Here is a 19,627-nt window from a genome sequence, read left to right on the forward strand (position 1 = left end):
TATGTCCCTTCACCGGAAGCTCGTATTTAAATAATATGATCACAGCAAGTAGATCGTTACAGTCTTGCCATGCTTTGCTTTTTATATCCTCAATTCTTAGTCAGCTTGACTTAAACCTCATCGCTGGGGATACAACGTTCCCGTATGGCACCAAGCCAATAGTCACAATCGCATTTTTTGCAATTTGAAGTTGTTTAGACGAGCGCCAATCAACTTTTTGGAAATTATAATTTATTCATGCCAAATTTACATAAAACCATCATTAACATTAACGGCCTAGATACATGATGTGTTTTTCAGTTTACGATTAACTTGACGAAATTGGCACTTACTTTGAAACCTTCTGCACCGTCGACAATATTATCAGTATTTGAACCCTTAAACCAAATGGATCAGTGCAACCCCGGTATACTCACCGCTAACCAATAGTATTGAAGTTAAATCAATTACCAATAACAACTTTTAATAAGTTTGTGTTTATATGAACCATCAGGAGGCTAGATACATTGGCACGACGGCAACAGTTATATTTGTCGATTATCGAACATTGATATTACTAATACATAGGTTTGAACTCTGTACGTCCTTGCTTTTCCAACTCAATAAGCAAAAGATGCTTTGAAAATATGTTGCTACACAAATTTTGTGAAGACCACCAAGCTTCAACAAATAGTACGGCCGTTGCTGCGCCCCAGCAACGTACTTAGGTAGCCCTTCACGCGTACGCGGCTTATGGCGTATTTTCAGGGGCAGCGTGTGCGTACGCCTGTATCGCTCAGGTACTCCCAGATATGCCTTTGCAACAGCCATCTTCAAAGCAAGTATCCGCAAAACAGGTCATTAGCGTCTATAGGACACGAAGTACAACTTGCAATATCAATGCTTGTGGATCGATGGAGACCTACATTCATGTCCTAAAAACCGTAACTTGCTAGCTTAACATGCAAGCTGCTTGGTGGTCAAGTTAATTACACTAGAAACGTCAATTGTCATCCCACGACCGACGGAGCATCGACCATCAAAGTCTGAACCACCAAAAAAACATTCATCAAAAACGACTTCAAGAGCCTTGTGCCTATTGTTAAAAGTAATTCCAATCACAGTACCCGGTGTTCCAATTGGAACATTTCCAACCTCACAGACGTACTGGACGCGGTCGCCAAGAGAAAATCGTTGTTGCCTTAACTTATATATACCGTCTGTCGGCCTCAAAATAAGCTTTTGTGATACATTCTCAAGCTTCATCGGCTCCAATAACTTTGTAGTATGTCTATCTACATATTGCTCAATAACTCCCACCGTCTTTGGTAACAGTTGCTCAAAACCTAGAGGTACACGACTTAACAAACTTGAGACATGGACTTCAAGCCAACGTAAAATCTCATCCAATCTCGGTCTCGCGATAGCCTCATCGACATTTAGCAACTGCAAAATATTCATGGAATCTAAACTTTGTTAGGTTATCGTTAATTGTAGTAGACGTCGGCAATATACCATCTCGCGGTGCACGTGAAAGACCTCTAGATAAATCAGGAAAAGCCAACATGTAGGCTTGAATCAAATCCACAGCTTTGCTGCTATATTCCCAGCCTTTATCAATTCGTCTAGTGTATCCATGTACTTTCAACCCCTTAGCCTCAAACTTAAGACTGAGTCCCACATTAGCAGTAGCATTATCGTCACCATATTGTACAAAATAGCTTGACGTTATTTTGCTTAGGAGATACGCTGAAATACGCAACTTGCGACTAACAACATTTGTGGGAAGATAGTTGGCTTGCTTGTGCTCTTGTTGTGCTAAAGTGTTGCCGAACGAGATATTTTGCATTTGTGGTTCCAACGCTAGAACATCAGCGCGTCGATCATCACGTTTGTTGGCAAAACGTAATGGCCGTCCGAACCCTTCTTGCCCTAAGTAAAAACCAATCTTTTCAACTCCGAAAACCTGAGAAATTTGAGGATCTAGAATTTCCTTAAAACGTCCATCTTCATTCGGAATCGACTCAATCATAGCTTGTACCGGGTATTGGTAAAATAAATTTGACCCTGTTTCATATTCTTTCAAGAAAGATCCACTAATCACTTGCTTTAAACCGGAAATAAGCGCGACAGAGAGCAGAAGTGTAACATCATCTAGATTGACACCTTTATTTTCATATCGTTTGCGAACACCGCGAACGGCAAAGTCAAAGTTTTGAATCTGACGTGCATCATGAGGCCGAAAAATTATCTCATTTTTCCGATTGACCTTAACGAGATTGTAACTAAATGTACGGCTAACAACAGCTTCAATCCGAGCTTCGCTCAAATAAGGCCAATTAACGTAGACCTTACGGCCGAGGTTTTTGATTGCAATCTCTGCAGCTGTAACGTCATTATAAATATTATTAACGTTTATCGTCACGACTTCGCGCCAAGAATCTGCTTGAAACTCAGATTTCTTACGGACGATGTCAGTACCATGCAAAATGTTCTGTAAAGTAGGAAACCCAGGGGGAGCAAGCCGGCCAAGCCGAACACCTTTACATAAAAAGCCCGAATACTGAACCCCGTTAGTATCTGGGAAGCTGTATTCTTCAACCGAACATTTGTTTCGCTCTACTCCAGGAAATAAGAACGTTGTCGATGACACGCGAACATCGTCTAAATCCAAACTGTAAGTATACTTTAACATTGAACCGAAAAGATTACGCCCTTGTTCATCCGAGGTGAGCTCAGCTTCCAAGGCTAAACAGTTAACAAACCATATCAGCATGATATGCTCCAGACTAAAACTTACGTTTCATTGCAGTTAACAGCCGATCCTCGTCGACAAATGGAATTTTAACCACAGCTTCCCAGTCCTTCTTGCCATTGAGATCCACTTCAACCTTCAAAGGATAAAAGTCCGCAATTGGTGATGACACATCAAACATCAGTTTTCGGTAAGGGATGGGAATAAGCTCGCTATACAACATCGGTGAAATGCACATTAACTGCTCAAAGGGCAAAAAAGGTTGTCCTAAAAGAAAATTAAGGTCTGCACCTAAGCCCTTATAAATGTCGGATACCATTGGCGAATAGTAATATTTAAAATACCAGGACCAAGAGCAAACTCCTTTATAGTAATAATTCAAAATCCACTGGAGTCCTTGAACGTAATTTTCGCATAGCATTGTCATTTTAACTTCGTCATTGGACAAAAATCCTAGTTTCTCCTTATAGTAGTTGTCCTTCCAATTATTGGCATTTCTTACTACCTTTTCAGTTGAAACAAAACTAAATTCATTAAAATGACCAGCATCATCCTGCAAAATTCCTTCTTGCAAAAATTCAGTCTGAATAGTAGAGTTCTCAGGAGAAGTAGTCAAAGACAAAACATTGCCATCTGCAGACACTTCTATAGAACAACAAATCGACAATATAGATGCTGCCTTTTTGATAAACTCCAAGTCATTCTCAACGAGACGTAACGGAATTTGAAATTCGAGGCTGTGATCTTCCTTAGACTTAAGAAAGTAATCCGTAACGCTGTTAAGTAATGTTTTTTGTGTGTCTGTCATCTCCATATTTCGCAGCGTACTGGGTAACGCATGGCTATTCTGTAATTCCGCGTTTAGACGCAGCTGGTATTCGTTGTCGGTTCTAGGCATCTTAAACTCCAATTCTTCTAGAAACCGACGGAGGTTAAGAAGATTAACGTTGCCAAATTCAGTGAGGTAAGTATCACATCGCCGTAATGACAACTTGTAAGCTTCGAGTACATATGTCAAGGCACCCAGATGGATCTCAAGTTGAGGTAGGTTCGGGAGAAAATCATTACCGACAAAAATGCATAATAATACAAAGTCATCCAAGACACGCTCGAAATCAAGCTTAAAAGATAAATGACAATTTACATCTCTAAATTCTAACTCCAAGTACTCGCGAAATAGTGATAGATGCAGAAGATAAAACTTTTGATTGTAAAAATCTGCAGGCCGTTCTTTGACCTGTATGAACTTAGCCCGCTCTCTAAGAATAGTAAGATGAGGTTCATGCGTAAGTAGCCCAAGAACGATAAGATCCGCATCCACGCCATATAGACAATGACGTGTATTCGGATTATAGTCAGGCTGCAACTTGGATTTGCGAATATATTCCATAAGTTTGTGCTCACCTTCACCGGGAACATCGTGCCCTGAAATTATAATCTCAATATGGCGCCACCGATAGTCCTCGTTAACCTTTTTGAAAATAAACAAGTTCAAATTTTTACTTAATTTGCTCATAAATTGCGTTCCAGGTTTGAAAAGATTCGAGTCATACGGCTGATTGAAAGGTAGCGACCCTTCCTTCAAAGCTTTCTCTTTGGCAATATTAGCGTACATCATATCTCGAAAGCGGCGCGACCGCTGCTGGTTCATCTTCGCTCTTGGAGCTACTCCATCAAACGCCATGAAGAGCACCTTTTTTGGTTGAATTTTGTTAAAAACCAGCTCAAGGTAATTAAAGATTGCCGCAAGCATATCAGTTTCAGAAATTCCAACAGCGTCATCATCAGCAACATCTGTACATCTATGCAGAACACAGTTCATGTCAAGGTAAAGGTTGTCAAATCTAAGTAGTCCAATCTCAATTCAAGCTTATCGCAAGAGCCGACTTGTACATACTCTGGAAGCTTGCTGCTCTCCATATACTGAGACGCAAGCGGATACCGGTCAAAAATCCATTTTGCAAAATTAACAATCCCTAGACAAATTAACAAAAGTGCATTCAACCAGAACAAAACTATACACACCCATGATTTACTGGCTCACAAAGAGTTGCTCACACTGTGACCATGCGAAAGTACCGACAGGTTACAGTGTGAACAAATCAACCTGATCTGAACAGAGACGCTGAGAATCGGTCACCAAAAATAAAACACTGTCAACTGAAATGTAACGTACGACTTCATGACGGCGCGCAGTACACGCGACATCAAATAACTTCACCAGACCCTTAATCTGAAATTACGCGTAGAAACAAACTTCGGTACTAAACGAAACATACTTTAGCATATGCAGTGCAGTTCTGGGTTCGTGTTAGATATAACTAACGACATGGCAACAATAAGAAATTAGGTAGACTGAGCCGGTGTGTGCGTAATTGATTATTTATATTTGAACAATAAATCTAGGTGCAATACAACTGATTTAAATTTTCATTTTTATGTATATATATAGCTATAGAAGAGCGAGGTCTTATAGCTCATTGCGTTGTTGGCTCCAGTGCTCCAGAGCATGGCGATTTAAGTGTAAAGACTTCAAAGCAATCATCATCTATGAATTGATAAGCATAAATCTTATAATATATTAAGCCGTTGGAAAAATGCTGCTTTGAATGTACTAATATAAGCAATACGTCTCTGCTTAGTTAAACACTATGCACAAATTGCCCGAGATCTTTCCACCCACGATACCTTCAACTACAATTAACCATATAAACACAAATGTTTTCAAATATACAGCGAATACAACAGTATTTTGGTTTCGCAACAACGGTCATCTTGTTTTTAGCTACTGCAATAGGTCTGTCATCCTATATACAAGAGCAGTTCATTCCAACACCAGAAGCGAAATTATCCTTAACCGACATATCATCGTACGTCTACTACTTCCATGCTATGAACATTTTTACGAATGACTAACACTTGAATACATAGACGGCACGGTAAACCACAGATAGGGTACAATGTCAAGCGTCAAGAGTACGCATTGGTCAACTTTGATCTCGCAGCAGATCTCTCACCATTGTTCACGTGGAACACTAAGCAGTTGTTTGTTTATTTAGCTGCCACTTACCCTGGAAGACCATACGTATGTCATATTTTGGAGGAAGATTTCAAATGATGTCTTGACTAATCATGACAGGCAAACAAGATTGTGCTATGGGACAGCATAATCACTTCAAAAGAAGAGGCTGTGCTGTCACTCAGCAATGAACGCGCTGACTACACAGTTTATGATGTCACCGGAAAGTTTAAGTACGTATATAAATGTACGCGGTACAAATGAGCTAACAGATAGTAGTGGCCGTAACGCGACGCTGTCGCTAGAGTGGAACGTCCAACCATATGTGGGTTTTTTGACTTGGAATAAAGCCTCTGGTCGAGGCAAATTCACATTTCCTACGGCAAATCAATAGTGCTCGTGATATATGTATACGCATATGATGGTGCTTGGTGTGTTAATGCAACTACGCATAGGTCTACTGCATAACTTTAAAACATGTCATTCCCGCTCCAGACTACAACAGTCTTACAACCAAACAATGTTACGTAAACCATTCGCCATTTTGGCGCGAGCGAGCAAGCTACTCACTTACTTTCCGTTTGTTCGAGGCTCTGTGTTGCGAACGGCACCTCTTCCACCTCTGGCACCACCTCTGACAGCACCTCTGACAGCACCTCTGGCACCACCTCTAACACCTCCTCCGAGACCTTCTCTGGCAGACCCAACCTTAGATGGTGACTTGTACGCCAGCTGTTTAGTAGTCATGTTGATCACATTGTAAACTTCAACCGTCATTCCACGATCAGCGGAGCATCTGTCGCCAAGGTTAGACCCTCCAAGAAAAGTAAGGTCAAAAACGACTTCCAAAACTTTGCGTCCATCGACCGAAGTCATCCCAATGAGTGTGCCCTTAGTCGCAATAGGGACATTTCCAGCGTCGCCCACATATAGCACGCGGTCACCAAGAGCAAACGTCTGATGTCCCAACTTATGAATGGCATCCATTGGTTTTAAAATACTGCCCTGCGGAACATTCTCAATAGTTATCATTTTAGGCGGAGCCATAACTTGGTTATCGACAAAGTGCTCAATCTTTGTCACCGTCTCCGGCAACAGCTGTTCGGTATCAAGAGGCACGCGTGCAGACGTATCTGAAGCATTGACCTTGAGCCACTGTCTTATTTGTTCGAATCTCTTCTTCGCAGCAGCAGCTTCCCCAATATTTAACAGAGTGGCAACGTCTGGACGATCTAAAACACCATTAATTCACTGTAAAACTTCAAAACTGCTAAAAACACACCAGTATACAATGCCCTAGTAATGCCTCTGAATAGATCTGGAAACGTAGTCATGTAGTTCTGAATTAGTCGCACCGCTTTCCGACTATACTCCCAGCCACTCTCAGTTCTTCTGGTATAACCAAGAACCTTTTGGCGCTTTCCTTCAAACTTGAGATTAAGCCCAATATTGGCCATGGCATTCTGGTCACCATGCGTCACTGAATAGCTAGATGTAATTTTACTTAAAAGTAGACCAGATATGTTTAATTCACGACACACAGAAGCTGCAGGCAGATAGACTGTCTTCTGACGCTCATCGAGTGCCAGCGCGCTACCAAACGAGGAGTCCTCGCTCTGTGACGCAAACACATATATATCTGCATGATGGGCATCACGAATATTAAGAACCTGCAATGGTTGAGCAAATTCCTCTGGCCCGAGATAAAAACCTCTTGTTCCAACGGGAAACTGATCCGCAATGAGCGGGGCGGGTCTCTCCATAAAGCGTTCATCTTCGTTCACAACTGACTCAACCGTAGTTTGCACTGCATACTGGTTGATCGTATCCGTTGCCATGTCGAAATGTTTCACAAGCGCCCCGTTACTAAGCTGCTTAAGTCCCGACAACAGCGCAACGGAAATCAAAACCGTAACGTCACCAACATCAACACCCAAACGGCTATAATTTCGGTATATATTACTAGCTGTTTGATCAAATTTTTGAATCTCATTTGTGCTATGTGGCCTTGAAATCACCTGCTCCTGCCCATTGACATTGGTAAGACTATAACTGAACAGGCCGTCAGATACACTGACAACTCTAGCCTCTGCCAAATAAGGCCACCAGACAAAAATTTTAGATCCAATTTTTTTTCTAGCCACCTCTTCTGTCGTCATATCTTCAAAAACATTATCCAATGTTACGATTATAGCTTCACGCCGACTATCTTGCTGAAAAACATTAACGCTATGACGTGTTGTCAGCTCAGCACTATGTGGAATATTTTTCAATGTCGGAAAGCCAGCAAGGGCCTGTGCGCCAAGCAGAACACCATTACACAGATAACTTGTATACTGGACTCCATTAGTGTCAGGAAGTTTGTACTCTTGAATCAAGCATTTGTTATGCTCAATGTCGGGAAAAACGAAAGGCGATGATGAGGTATAAGTCTCATCCTTGCCTGCACTGTAGCGGTATTTAAGCATGGGACCAAAACTGTTACGCTTAAATTCTGCCGGAGTGAGCTGACTCTCCAAAGCTGATGCCAAATAAGTTTCTGCACAATGTCACATTCCGAACTTTACTTACGTTTCATCGCGTTCAAAAGTCGATCTTGATCGACAAACGGAATCTTAACAACGGCTTCCCAATCCATTTTCTTGCCATTAAGATCCAGTTCAAACTCCGTAGGATAAAAATCTAAAATCGGAGAATCGGGGTTATGCATGAGTTCCCTGTAAGGTGCAGGAATCAACTTGTTACTGAGATCTGGCAAAACACCCATCAATTGCTCAAATGGTTTAAAAGGTTGTCCCAAAGCAAAGTTCAAGTCTGCACCCAAACCTTTAGAGATATCAGAAACGCGGGGAGAGTAATGATACTTGAAAAACCAAGACCAAGAACACACGCCTTTGTAGTAGTAATTTAAAACCCATTGTAGACCTTGAACATAATTTTCGCAAAGTTCCTTGAGTTTAGTCTCGTCATAGAACGAGAAACCAAGTTTTTCTTTATAGTACTTGTCTTTCCATTCGGTGAACTTCTTCATCACTTGTTCGCTTTCAGTAGCGCTGGCCGTTTCCGGACTGTTCTCTACCGTTGCTGATCTATACTGCTGTAAAACTCGCTCCAAAGCAAAATCAGCTTCCTCGTCAGATGCGTCAGAGCTGTCACGAGACACATTCAGCGACACGACACTACCATTCTCAGATGCATCTATAGAGTAATCAATTGAAAGTTTAGATGCCATCGTTTCAATAAAATTCAACTCATTCTCAACCAAACTCAAAGGAATTTGCCATTTCAGCTCATGATCTTGTTTTGAGTTAACAAGAAAATCTTCAACACTGTCGAAGATCATTTTTTGCAAGCCAGTCAGCTGCATAGCGTGCCTGTTACGCTTCGACTTACGGCCATCAGGATTTGATTTTTGACCAATGTACAGTTGATCATCAAAGTCGGCCTCAAATAGCTTGAACTCAAAGCTGACAAGCTCTTTCAATAACGGGCGAAGATTTTGTAAATTTAATGCACCAGAGTCAGTGAGATATGTATCACAGTGAGGTAATGCTTTCTTGTAAGCTTCAAACATAAAGGTCAATGCACCTTGATTAATTTCCAGCTGAGGTAAATTTGGCAAAAAATCGTTACCAACAAAGATACAAAGCAAAATAAAATCATCTAGGACGCGTTCAAAGTTGAAAGGAAATGACAGATTATTTCTAATGTCGACAAATTCCAGCTCCAAATACTCACGGACAAGGGATAAATGCAGTAAAAAAAACTTCTGGTGAAACAGTTCCTTAGGTTTAGTTCTTGACGGACCAAATTGAACCTCTTCACGAAGCAATGCAAAATGAGGATCGTGACTGAGCAAACCAAGCATGATCAAATCCGCATCTAAGCCGTACAAGCAGTGCCTGGTATTGGGGTTATAATCTGGCTGCACCTTAGCCGTGCGAATATACTCCATGATCTTGTGTTCGCCTTCACCCGGAACTTCGTGACCAGACAAAATAATCTCAATATTTTGCCACCGTGAATCTTCAGAGACTTTTTTAGAAATAAAGTAATCTAATTGAATGCTCAGTTTTGCCATGAAATCTGTGCCAGGCGTGATCGCATTGGTATCGAACGGTGGCTCGCTGGGCAGTTCTGTGCCATCTTTGATAGCTTTCTTCCTTGCATTCTCTGCGTCCAGCGCGGTTCGAAATCTTCGAGACCGCTGTTGGTTCATCTTTGCTCGCGGCGCAACACCATCAATAGCCATGTAGAACAATTTCTTTGGCTTTACTTTTTCAAACAACAACTCGATATAAGCGAAAATTGCAATATACATGCTGTCCTCGGAAATACGAAACGTAGCGTCGTCAGTATCTTTATGAGTGCAATTGTGCAGAATGCCATTCATATCAAGATAAAGATTATCGAATCTAACAAAGTTTCAATATCATCTCATGTGTGGAATATCAGAACGGAACGTACTCTGGAATCTTATTTCCCTCAATCAATTGAGAAATTAATGGGTACCTTTCGGAAATCCATCGGAAGAATTTGGGAATACCTATTTCAAGTCAATATGATTCTGTTCAAGGCGCGACAAAGAAGAGTCATACCCATGATGTCTATTTTTATGTTTACCTGCCAAAGATTTATTATTGAATTTAGGCACACTAAGCGCAAAGAAATACAGCGCAGATATAAGACTTCAATAAGATAGAGTAAAACGTATTTCTGACCAAGTGTTTGTTCATCTCGTATGAGTTTAATGTGACATAAAGCATAAAATCAAGCGCCAGGGTTTGGTGTCCAAATCTTAAATGTAGTGCGCACACAGCACTGAAGCGTTATTAATTCACTAAAATCAATGTTGCCTTCAGATTATTTAACAACGTCAGGAATTTGTTATTAAACTGATTAATGCTATTACTACTATCAACCAGCTGTAAATTGTAACCATCTGCTTTGCTAGCCAATCTAAACTGCTTCACTACGGTACAAGCTGAGAGCAAATAAGGCGCCAAACGTATATGATTACCAACGCCTAATATGTATTATATCTTCCTTATCTATGTATGAACCAAACTGAAGTGCTGCTGTTAGAAAAAGTGCATAAAAACCATTAAGTTGAAGTTGGGAAGAAAGGCGAGAAGCAACGAGGCAGGCACAGTATTATAAAACCTGGCGTACGCAATTGTATCAAACCTCTAACGTTCTACCTCAACACCAACAGTCTTAGCTGTGGCAATAACTGAGCGAGCCACTGACTCTAGACTGATACCAGAAAGCTGTGTATCCTAATAGACAGTCAGTTACTGCAGGTATAAGATGACTTGCAATTATTTACCTTCTGTTTAATCTTTGCAATTTCGTATACATGCTTCAATGAGATTCTTCCTACTGGCTTGTCTCCAGCTCCGTATCTAGCAGCTCCCTTTTCGATACCGGCAGCGCGCATTACCAAATACGCAGTGGGAGGAGATTTGGTTTCAAATGAAAATGTTCTGTCTGGACGAATTGTAATAACGCATGAAATGGGAATTCCCTTAAAATCATTATCAGTATTCAATTCGCTGTTAAATTTAATGTCTGCACTTACAGGCGTAAGATGTGCGGTTCTTGCGTTAAACTCCTTGCAGAAATCCATAGCTTTGACACCCTTAGATCCAATCGCAGGACCGACTGGGGGTGATGGTGTGGCAGAGCCAGCTCCCACTATCAGTTTTACTAACACATTCTTCGCTTGTTGTCCCCCACGTGCCGCCATTTCAATTGTTTGTATAGTCGGGGTAAAAATTTAACCTAGATCTTAAAGTTTGAGTAGGACAAAGTAATTTCTGAGTATTATGAAACTAAATTCGAAAGTTATTACTTTTCAATCGAACAAACAAAACACAAAGCGCGTTGCAAATAAAAATAAAAGGGGAGAAACGATTATAGGTGTGAGGGGCTGCTTCGTATGCGCATCTGCATGAACTAAACGCCAGAGTAATTTCGGGCATCGTCAGTAGCATGCTTACTTACGCCTCTAAAGCCCGAAACAATGAAACTGACACAAGACCCTTGATATAATTATACAATTTCTAAATGAGTTCCGCAGAATGATATTCAAGATGATGCTGGACCATTATATACAATTTAATAGTACACATATGATTACAGTAGAAAGTAGCCAAAACAAACAATCACTAGTAAAGTGTGAAGACAAGAGTCAGAGCACCAACTACTGCCGAACCCAACAGCGTAGGGATATTTAACGTGCCAGCCTGACTCTGACCATTTTGATTATCTTCCGGCGCAGCCGTACCGTTTTCAAGTGTTCCGTTGATTAGCAAATAATTAGTTCCGTTGACCGTAATCAGATGCGTAACATTCGACGGTAAATTCGACAAGTACTTCTCATCATCGTTGTCGTCACAACCGCACTCTTGATATCGGATGCATACGCACGTCGCATTCCGTTCTTCACCGTCGTAGTTGACCAAATTTGGGTAGTGGTATCCGTATGCACCATCAATCCAAAGAGCAGGCCACAATGCAGCCATTGCAAATGATGCGATAAATAAAGGTGCAAGACCGCCTGCTGTCCTCCCTCCAGCTGCATATGGTAGCATAGCACCACCAGGATAATATCCACCCACATATCTTGGAACCCCATATCCCATACCTCGTCGACCTCCACTATTTGACGCTGCAACAAATTAGTACGCCCGCAAATCCTCCTGATACAACTTACAACCTGTTCCTCCTCGTCCACCAGAACTGTCTGAACCATCAAAACCGCTGCCGCCACTGCCACGACCTCCTCCTTCTCCTTCTCCTCCTCCTCCTTCTCCTCTTCCTCCTCTTCCTCCTCCTCCTCCTCTTCCGCCACCCCCCCTCCTTTTCCAAAATTCATTCATGTAGTCACCATTTTCATATTCTATACCGGCTGCTGCACATACTTGTAGAATGCTAAAAGCCAAAAAACCTGTTGCGAAGTACAATTGAAATTTCATGTCGTTACTGAGATTTCTAGTCGTACGGTAAAATCTGCGGATGAAAGATATGTTAAGAAGGCCAAGAGCTTACCCCTGTCGTTGTATCGCCTTGATCGAATTTAGCGTCGGAGTCAAAAGACAGCTCTGATTGTAATTGCTAGGAAAATTACTAGTGGGCGTAGCGCAGTATATAATATGACGAATGACGAATTTCAAGGAGAAAAAGAAGATATTTCCCGAGGGCCTTGTTCGCAAAGCGATGTTCCGGCATGACGTCAAATGCCCCTGGTAACTAATCATTATAATGGAAACAAAAGCACGAGAATTGCATTGTAACCTCTCCATGTAAAACTTAAAACAGTACCCAGCTTAGAATGACTTCGAGGCGGGAGTCGAAACAAGCCTTTGGCATGAACCTTTTTTTTTTAAGAGGGTTCAACGCTTGCTCGAGTGTAGTTACAGTGCGATACATCAATGGTGGTATTGAATTGCTATCCCGTGAAAATTTACTATTTATAATACAAATGCAATCGTAGAATCATTAAAGCGTAAAATAATTAGATTTCACGTGTACCGTTTGGGATATCTTTTAGGAAGTCCAATACTGCCCAAATCAAAATCAGGTGTAGTAGCCGTTCGCATCATCTGCTCTTTACTTTTTAAAGGAGACGAAGATTGCGTCAGCGGGATACCAGATCGACTTCCGCTATTACCAGATCGCGAAGACTCATTTGGTGATCTTGGCCCTTGGTCAGATGCGCCATGTCCCGCTCTTCTCGGCGACGAGCGCCCGTGCCCGCGCCAGCGGCTGCTCCCAACAGAAAAGCCATCGTGCATGCTGAAATCCTCTGGACGTGTGGTAAAGCCCTCGCGTTGAACCTCCGGTGTGTTTGTACGATAATCCGGGGTTCGAGAACGATAATCAGGTGTCCGAGCACGATCTTCCGGGGTCCGAGAATGATATTCTGCAGTCGCAGATCTGTAGGGCATATTGTAGTACTGTCTGTCTGATTCTGGAGTTGTAGCTTGGTGGCCTCCTTCGTGATGACCTCTAGGCGGAAGATGGGCATTATATCTAGGAAAATTGGCATATTCAAAGTCGTAAGGTCCACGCGGAGGTATTGGTCGCATACCATAAACGCGACCGGCTGGTATCCGAGGTAACTGTCCATACTCCATGGGAGGTAAATACCCATAACGTGGTATGGGTGGCCCACGAGGATCCAGCATTATTCGACCTGGTGGTCTATTCATCGCTATTGGCGGTTGTGCAGAACTGTACTTAACAGGTTCCTGATCCTTATCGGAATAGTCCTGAAACTGTCTACCTGCATTATGAGCGTCACGACTTTCAGGATTGTAAGTCTTAGGTGGCGCAACTACCTCTCCATCTGACGATAGCTCTTCGGCTAGTGTCATCGTTGATTTTGACGGAGGTAGCGAGGTATCCGACTTGGATCTTTTATGGACAGGAAAAAACGACAGAGAATGCCTCAGTTGTCTCGGCTCGCCGACTCTTTCAACCTTTCGGGAGTCTTCTGTATTCTCAAGCACTTCAGTCTGCTTTATCGCTTCTTTTTGCTTTGACTTTTCCGTATCTTTGACCAAGTCCTCAATTGGCTGTACGTTTACCGATGAAATCTGCAAACTCGGCGTCGACTACATTCGTGTTAGCAGCTTTTGAAAAAAACCATTAAAATCACTCGACTTACAAATTCTAGAATTGGTGACCAATCCGGCATAGACGACCGTCTACGGCGTACTCGCTCTTTTTCTTTGTTTGAGACATTATAAGAAGCATTGTTTGTTGAGCTGCTGCTTGTATCTGCATTAGCCGGCTCGGTAGGTACAGCCTGTACAGTCGTTAGCAACTTCATACAAGCTCTCAAATAGGACATACTACAACCGAAGTGTGTCTATCAGGAATCGGTTTCCTTGTCACCTTATAACTAGTTGGGCCAGATAATTTGATACCTTCTTGAGACTCTTGCTCAAAAGCTCTTCCATAATTCTGAACAAGATCCTGCATAGAGCGAGACATGACAATTGACGAAGCCGTTCCTGCGCCTCGGGTTTGCGTTGTATCAACGTTTAACAACTCTCTGTGATGTCCAACTGGCTCAACTGGCTCAACTGGCTCAACTGGCTCAACTGGCCTATCGAATTGATCAGAAACCTTTTGCGAAGAATCTGACAAGTGCTCTCGACTCTTTGGCCCTAAGACCGTGTGGTCGACTAGTAAAGAGGGCACACTCGGACCCATTCGAAAATCAAGCTCAACAGCTGGTAGGTTGTTCGATACGTGATTATGCTCTGAATCATACGTACGCTGAGAATCGTCTTGCTTTTCGCCTTCTGCATCAGAGCCATCCCCAGTGGTTTCCGCAAAAACTAATTTTGCTTCGTTAGAGCCTACGGAGCCGTTATAGTGCTCTGTAGCTGGGTCTGAATAATCTGTCGCACCGGTCATCTGCGAGCTGAGATCACCTGGAAGAATAGAGTCCGGTCTTACTTTAGATCTACTTTCCCTTGGTAATTTTGTCAACGCATCATTTTTCCGGTGAAATCTTCCTTTCAAAGTCCGTAAATTTAACCAGACTCCATCATTCACTGCTGGATTCAATACATTGTTCTTTTCTCTTGCTTCCTTCCTTTCGTTAACTTGACTTCTAGTGGATGGCGTAATACCCATAGCGTCCATACGCATCAGGTCTTTGAATACAGCTTTAAATTCTGATGACCGACCGATAGGAGCTTCGTAATGCTGAGAGGTACTATCGGGTGAAAAAGATGATAGCTGATCAGGAAAAGTCGTGAATGAAGCAGAAGATAGTTGTGGAGTAAGATGGCTTCGCTGTGGCTTGACAGCCTGCTCTTGCTTAGAAGCTGGCACAGTCAGAATTGGCACTTCTACTTCCGATAGGACATTGAGTTCATGTGTGGGCCGATCTGTTGCTCCGCTGACTGGTCGTTGACTTGCAGCAGGCTGATTGACAGTGGCGGCAGTATGCTGAACCTTTTGCGAAGCTGCCTTCAATACCGGTTTTCGTTTAGCAAAGTTGCTACTGGTCTTGATCGGTAACGGTTGTGAAACACTTCTTTGTTCCACAACAGAGGCCTCAGCATGTGTGCCATGGGCCGAGACGGTGTTCTTTGGCTGCGCAGCTACTGTTAACTTTGGCAAAAAGCCAAATTTTGATGTTCTACCATCTGCTTTTGAGACCGAGTCTGGAATTCCATTCTTAAAAGACGGCCCGTTTAACCTATATTGTTCGCTACCAGTCTCTGATTCTTCTTCCAAGGACATTGACTGTTTGTCGACCGTATCGGCAACATGACTTGCTGAGTCAACAGGGGCAGCTGTATCGTCGACACTGACCACAATTTCCAACTCGGCTTTCTTGTCAAAATCTTCACCAACCGAAAGAGCATCGAATTTTGAGTTGAGTGAATTCTGGTTGAGTGTAGGTAAAGTTGTGCTGTCAGTTGAACTTAAACCCGAGCTAGAGCCAAAGTTTCCGATGGTGTCAAAAATGGACAGTTCTTGTAAAAATGATTTTGTAACTGAACCATATCTAGTTAAATCAACCGTAGCTTCGGATTCCAGCTCGGGAGGCGATGTCACAGCACGATGACGTGACAGAACTTGCGGTTCTAGCATAGACGGTGTGGCATTGGAACCTGTCACTGAACGCATGTCGGCATCGTTTTTGTTCAGGGTCGATCGTTGCTTTGGAAATGTGAAAGAAACTTGTTCTAATTCATTCGGAGTACCGTGGTCACTATCATCGTAAGCGCTTGGGATCGAACTCAAATCATAATCCAAATTTGCTAAGCTGGTCTCTGATGGGTCTCTAGGCATGCTAGTCGCAGTATTCGATTGTGTTGTTTGCGCTGCTAGTTGGCTACCCCCAACTGATTTAGACAGTTGGCCACTGTTTGTAGCCTCTGAAGTTTGAATTGAACCTTGATCATCGCTATATATGCTATGAACAGTATATACGGACAGCGGCCTTGTGTTGATCTCTGTCTTCACTGCTGCAATGTAACTGTCTTTGAATATTGAATGCATACCTTTGTGTGGAACAAACAATGAATGACCAGGACTGAATACAGTGTGGTGCCCGCCACTTTCCCTAATCTGCAAGACACGATAGGTGGTTAGCAACAGTTTCAATCTACAAGAACACCAGAAGTCGTATGCAGAAATAGAGAACAAGAACACCAGTACACTCATGTAAGGCTTATGATGGGTAATGCAGGTAAAGTATATTGGACATTACACTACATTTCCGTACATTATAAACTCAATGGTACTAAGCAACATGAAGCAGAAATAAAAAGTAAGATTTTATCTCACCGTTTTGCTGCCAAATATATGGAAAAGACCTTTGGATTTCTCGCCCATACGTTCAATCATATCAGCAGACTTTTCACCTGCTCGAGTGTTCAGAACATGACGGTTTGTGAATTCTGAAACCGAATGGCTAATCATACTTGTCTTGCGCTGGAAGTTGTTTTGATTCGCCCTCATATCGTTAGTATGAGAAGCATCAAGTGATACCACTATCAAAGTTAGACATAGAGAGCGAGAATCAGTATAAATACAAACCATCTGGGTGAGCCTGCTGTATATAACTAAGCCAGAACTCTATTCCCGAGTCATAAGCTAGTTCTGCTTTGAGTGCATTTTGTATGAGTTCGGTCTTGCCAGCAGTACTCGGTTCTTTCGAAAAAGCACTAAAATCCCAAGGCGGAAGCGGCGAAGCTGAAGACAAGTATTCTGTCCTCATTGAAAAGATGGAAGTTGACTCGTCCGCTGCACTTCCCTGATCAGTTTGCTCCTCCATGGCACTCTGAACCGAATTTATCGCAGACACGTTGTCGGAACTAAACCTCTGTTGATCGTGAGGGGTACTACCGGTACTACTGGTAGGAGCCATTTCATTTTCTGAACGATGCGCCACTTCACTAGTTGAAGTGGCGCGAACATTTGCACTTGCGAGTGTACTACCTGAAAATTCTTTACTAGATGTGATACCGTAATTAGGATCATAAGGATTATAGGACGGCGTTGCATTCTCGTGTATAGCTACTTCGCGACCGTGTTCCACATCGTAAGGATTGACATTGTAAGGATTTAACGACGGTGTCCCAACATCAGATACCGTTGGCGAGGGAGCAGTGCTCGCGAATTTGTTTTCTAGAACGTATGGCTTGGAATTGTGGCGATCCGCTGAAAAGGAGCCACTCTCAGATGTTGCAAACATGCTTTTTCGTTTTTGATCTGAAGACTGCTGGGCTTGCAAAGATTCGAGAAACTCGTCTGTCATCAGCTCTACCTCAGACTTGTTGGTAGTACTTGAAATAGAACGCTCATGTATCTTCGTATTATCAGCAGGATATAAGGACGACAATCCAGTGGTGTCCCCGTTCCATGTGTCCGAAAAAGAATACTGTTTGTCGCTGTAGCCCGTTTTAGGCTTCGCACTGTTGGGCCTGTCAACAAAACTTGAAGCTTCTGATGAACTCACAGAAGAGTCAACTGGTCGACTCAAACTTAAATTCTGTAGATTATGCTGAATGTGATCGCTTAATACGCCTTCGACATTTTCGCTGTTATCGTACTCAGCATCTAAATCGGGTGCATTTTGAGATTGGGGTCGATCTTGCTCTTCAGACGAGTCAAGGTCGCTAACATCCTCCTTTGTCGCATTTGCTATTTTTAAATTACTATTTTGATAAGCATCATAATTCTGTGAGTTTGGGTTTGAATAAACATGATTTGGTGATTTCGAAGATCTCAAAAAGTCGGAACCATCGCCGTATAAAGTAGCATTAGCAGATGTACTGCCTTGTTCATGAGAGTCTTCGCTGTTGACCTTGGCGGAATTAGCACCAGAAGTCACTTCAGAAAAAGCGTTATCCGGCGGAAATGACTCAAAGTCTGGTTTTATCATTAAATCACTAAGCCTTTTTGAACCAGAATACTCCTCTCCAGTAATGGCAGAATCGAGAGTTGGAGTAGAAGTTTCTGAGTAATAGTATGAGGCTTGAATTGTAGGCACAACCTCATGAGGTGGAAGTCCTTGTGAGGAATCAGCGTTAAGATATGCTGCAGAAGGCAAGATTGTGACTGAATCCTCATATTCTTGCGCTACAACTTCTCGGTTTGAAATATTGCTCAAATGTTCCGGCTCAGTTTTGGCAGGATCAGCATTAGAATATGCAGCAGAATGCAAAACTGTAACCGGATTTCCACTTCCTTGCGCTAAAGCTTCTTGTTCTGGAGTGTTGCTTAAGTTTTCAGCCTCAGTTCTGGTAGCCCCCGGGCAAATTAAAGGAGTACTTCTATTTCCAGAAATGGGATTGCTCGGAAGCTGAGGTACTTCTGGAATGGATTCGGAAGGTTCATCATAATCCGAATCACTATTTCTGATTATATGATTAGCAACGCGTAAATAAACAATGATTCTACCATACAAAAAACCACTGTAGTTTCTTTGCGCATTTTTGACCCATCTCTGGGAAACAGCACGATTAACAATAATATTGTTGCCAGAAGATTTGGCATCTCTAGACGCCATTTGAAAAAGAACCAAAGTTGAGGAACGATGTGCACAATAATAGAATCTGAAATGCTATATAGGTATATCAGAATGAGTACATAAGCATCCAGGGCTGTTTATAAATTGGATTGATGACGAATCTGTGGGGAAGGATGCAACGACGAAGTGTACGCCGAATACGAATGAACTTGTACACACTTTTTGTTCTCCTGCTCAGCCCGTTCTCTGTCGAGTCAGCCCCGGACCAAAGCCACATCACTTGTCTCACGTGTATAAAAGTTTAATTTTAAAGGGTTTTGTGCTGCACCATAAGTTAACATAAGTTATGTGCATTAATACGGTA

The 19,627-nt window shown here is 42.3% G+C and overlaps 6 protein-coding genes across 6 annotated transcripts; 1 reads left to right on the plus strand and 5 right to left on the minus strand.

Moving 5' to 3' along the window:
- Positions 1–507: 507 nt before the first annotated feature.
- V1512DRAFT_259082 (XRN 5'-3' exonuclease N-terminus-domain-containing protein) lies at positions 508–4,930 on the minus strand. Its single transcript, XM_066915570.1, has 5 exons — positions 4,760–4,930; positions 4,632–4,710; positions 2,780–4,578; positions 1,495–2,727; positions 508–1,445 (listed from the first exon to the last, which is right to left on the minus strand). The coding sequence occupies exons 1-5, from the start codon at positions 4,761–4,763 to the stop codon at positions 937–939; spliced, it is 3,624 nt and encodes a 1,207-aa protein (XP_066772978.1). The 5' UTR covers positions 4,764–4,930; the 3' UTR covers positions 508–936.
- Positions 4,931–5,059: 129 nt separating this feature from the next.
- V1512DRAFT_259088 (putative microsomal signal peptidase subunit 3) lies at positions 5,060–6,253 on the plus strand. Its single transcript, XM_066915571.1, has 4 exons — positions 5,060–5,604; positions 5,666–5,819; positions 5,874–5,986; positions 6,033–6,253. The coding sequence occupies exons 1-4, from the start codon at positions 5,453–5,455 to the stop codon at positions 6,145–6,147; spliced, it is 534 nt and encodes a 177-aa protein (XP_066772979.1). The 5' UTR covers positions 5,060–5,452; the 3' UTR covers positions 6,148–6,253.
- V1512DRAFT_289759 (alkaline phosphatase) lies at positions 6,219–10,575 on the minus strand. The gene is made up of 5 exons (XM_066918190.1): positions 10,352–10,575; positions 10,221–10,299; positions 8,325–10,168; positions 7,036–8,274; positions 6,219–6,985 (listed from the first exon to the last, which is right to left on the minus strand). Exons 1-5 carry the CDS (start codon positions 10,353–10,355, stop codon positions 6,324–6,326), a joined length of 3,828 nt encoding a protein of 1,275 aa, XP_066772980.1. The 5' UTR covers positions 10,356–10,575; the 3' UTR covers positions 6,219–6,323.
- A 53-nt stretch (positions 10,576–10,628) lies between these two features.
- On the minus strand, positions 10,629–11,784 carry V1512DRAFT_289760 (mitochondrial 54S ribosomal protein uL11m). The gene is made up of 3 exons (XM_066918191.1): positions 11,335–11,784; positions 11,083–11,280; positions 10,629–11,032 (listed from the first exon to the last, which is right to left on the minus strand). Exons 1-3 carry the CDS (start codon positions 11,500–11,502, stop codon positions 10,943–10,945), a joined length of 456 nt encoding a protein of 151 aa, XP_066772981.1. The 5' UTR covers positions 11,503–11,784; the 3' UTR covers positions 10,629–10,942.
- V1512DRAFT_259091 (uncharacterized protein) lies at positions 11,780–13,095 on the minus strand. The gene is made up of 2 exons (XM_066915572.1): positions 12,472–13,095; positions 11,780–12,426 (listed from the first exon to the last, which is right to left on the minus strand). Exons 1-2 carry the CDS (start codon positions 12,731–12,733, stop codon positions 11,924–11,926), a joined length of 765 nt encoding a protein of 254 aa, XP_066772982.1. The 5' UTR covers positions 12,734–13,095; the 3' UTR covers positions 11,780–11,923.
- A 95-nt stretch (positions 13,096–13,190) lies between these two features.
- Positions 13,191–19,567, minus strand: V1512DRAFT_259094 (uncharacterized protein). Its single transcript, XM_066915573.1, has 6 exons — positions 19,199–19,567; positions 17,328–19,150; positions 17,076–17,281; positions 14,616–16,856; positions 14,428–14,568; positions 13,191–14,374 (listed from the first exon to the last, which is right to left on the minus strand). Exons 1-6 carry the CDS (start codon positions 19,300–19,302, stop codon positions 13,280–13,282), a joined length of 5,610 nt encoding a protein of 1,869 aa, XP_066772983.1. The 5' UTR covers positions 19,303–19,567; the 3' UTR covers positions 13,191–13,279.
- Between the last annotated feature and the right edge of the window lie 60 nt (positions 19,568–19,627).

This window comes from Lipomyces arxii, assembly GCF_038497795.1.
Source record: "Lipomyces arxii strain Phaff 12-163 unplaced genomic scaffold V1512scaffold_3, whole genome shotgun sequence".
In the NCBI taxonomy this organism is placed as follows: domain Eukaryota; kingdom Fungi; phylum Ascomycota; class Lipomycetes; order Lipomycetales; family Lipomycetaceae; genus Lipomyces; species Lipomyces arxii.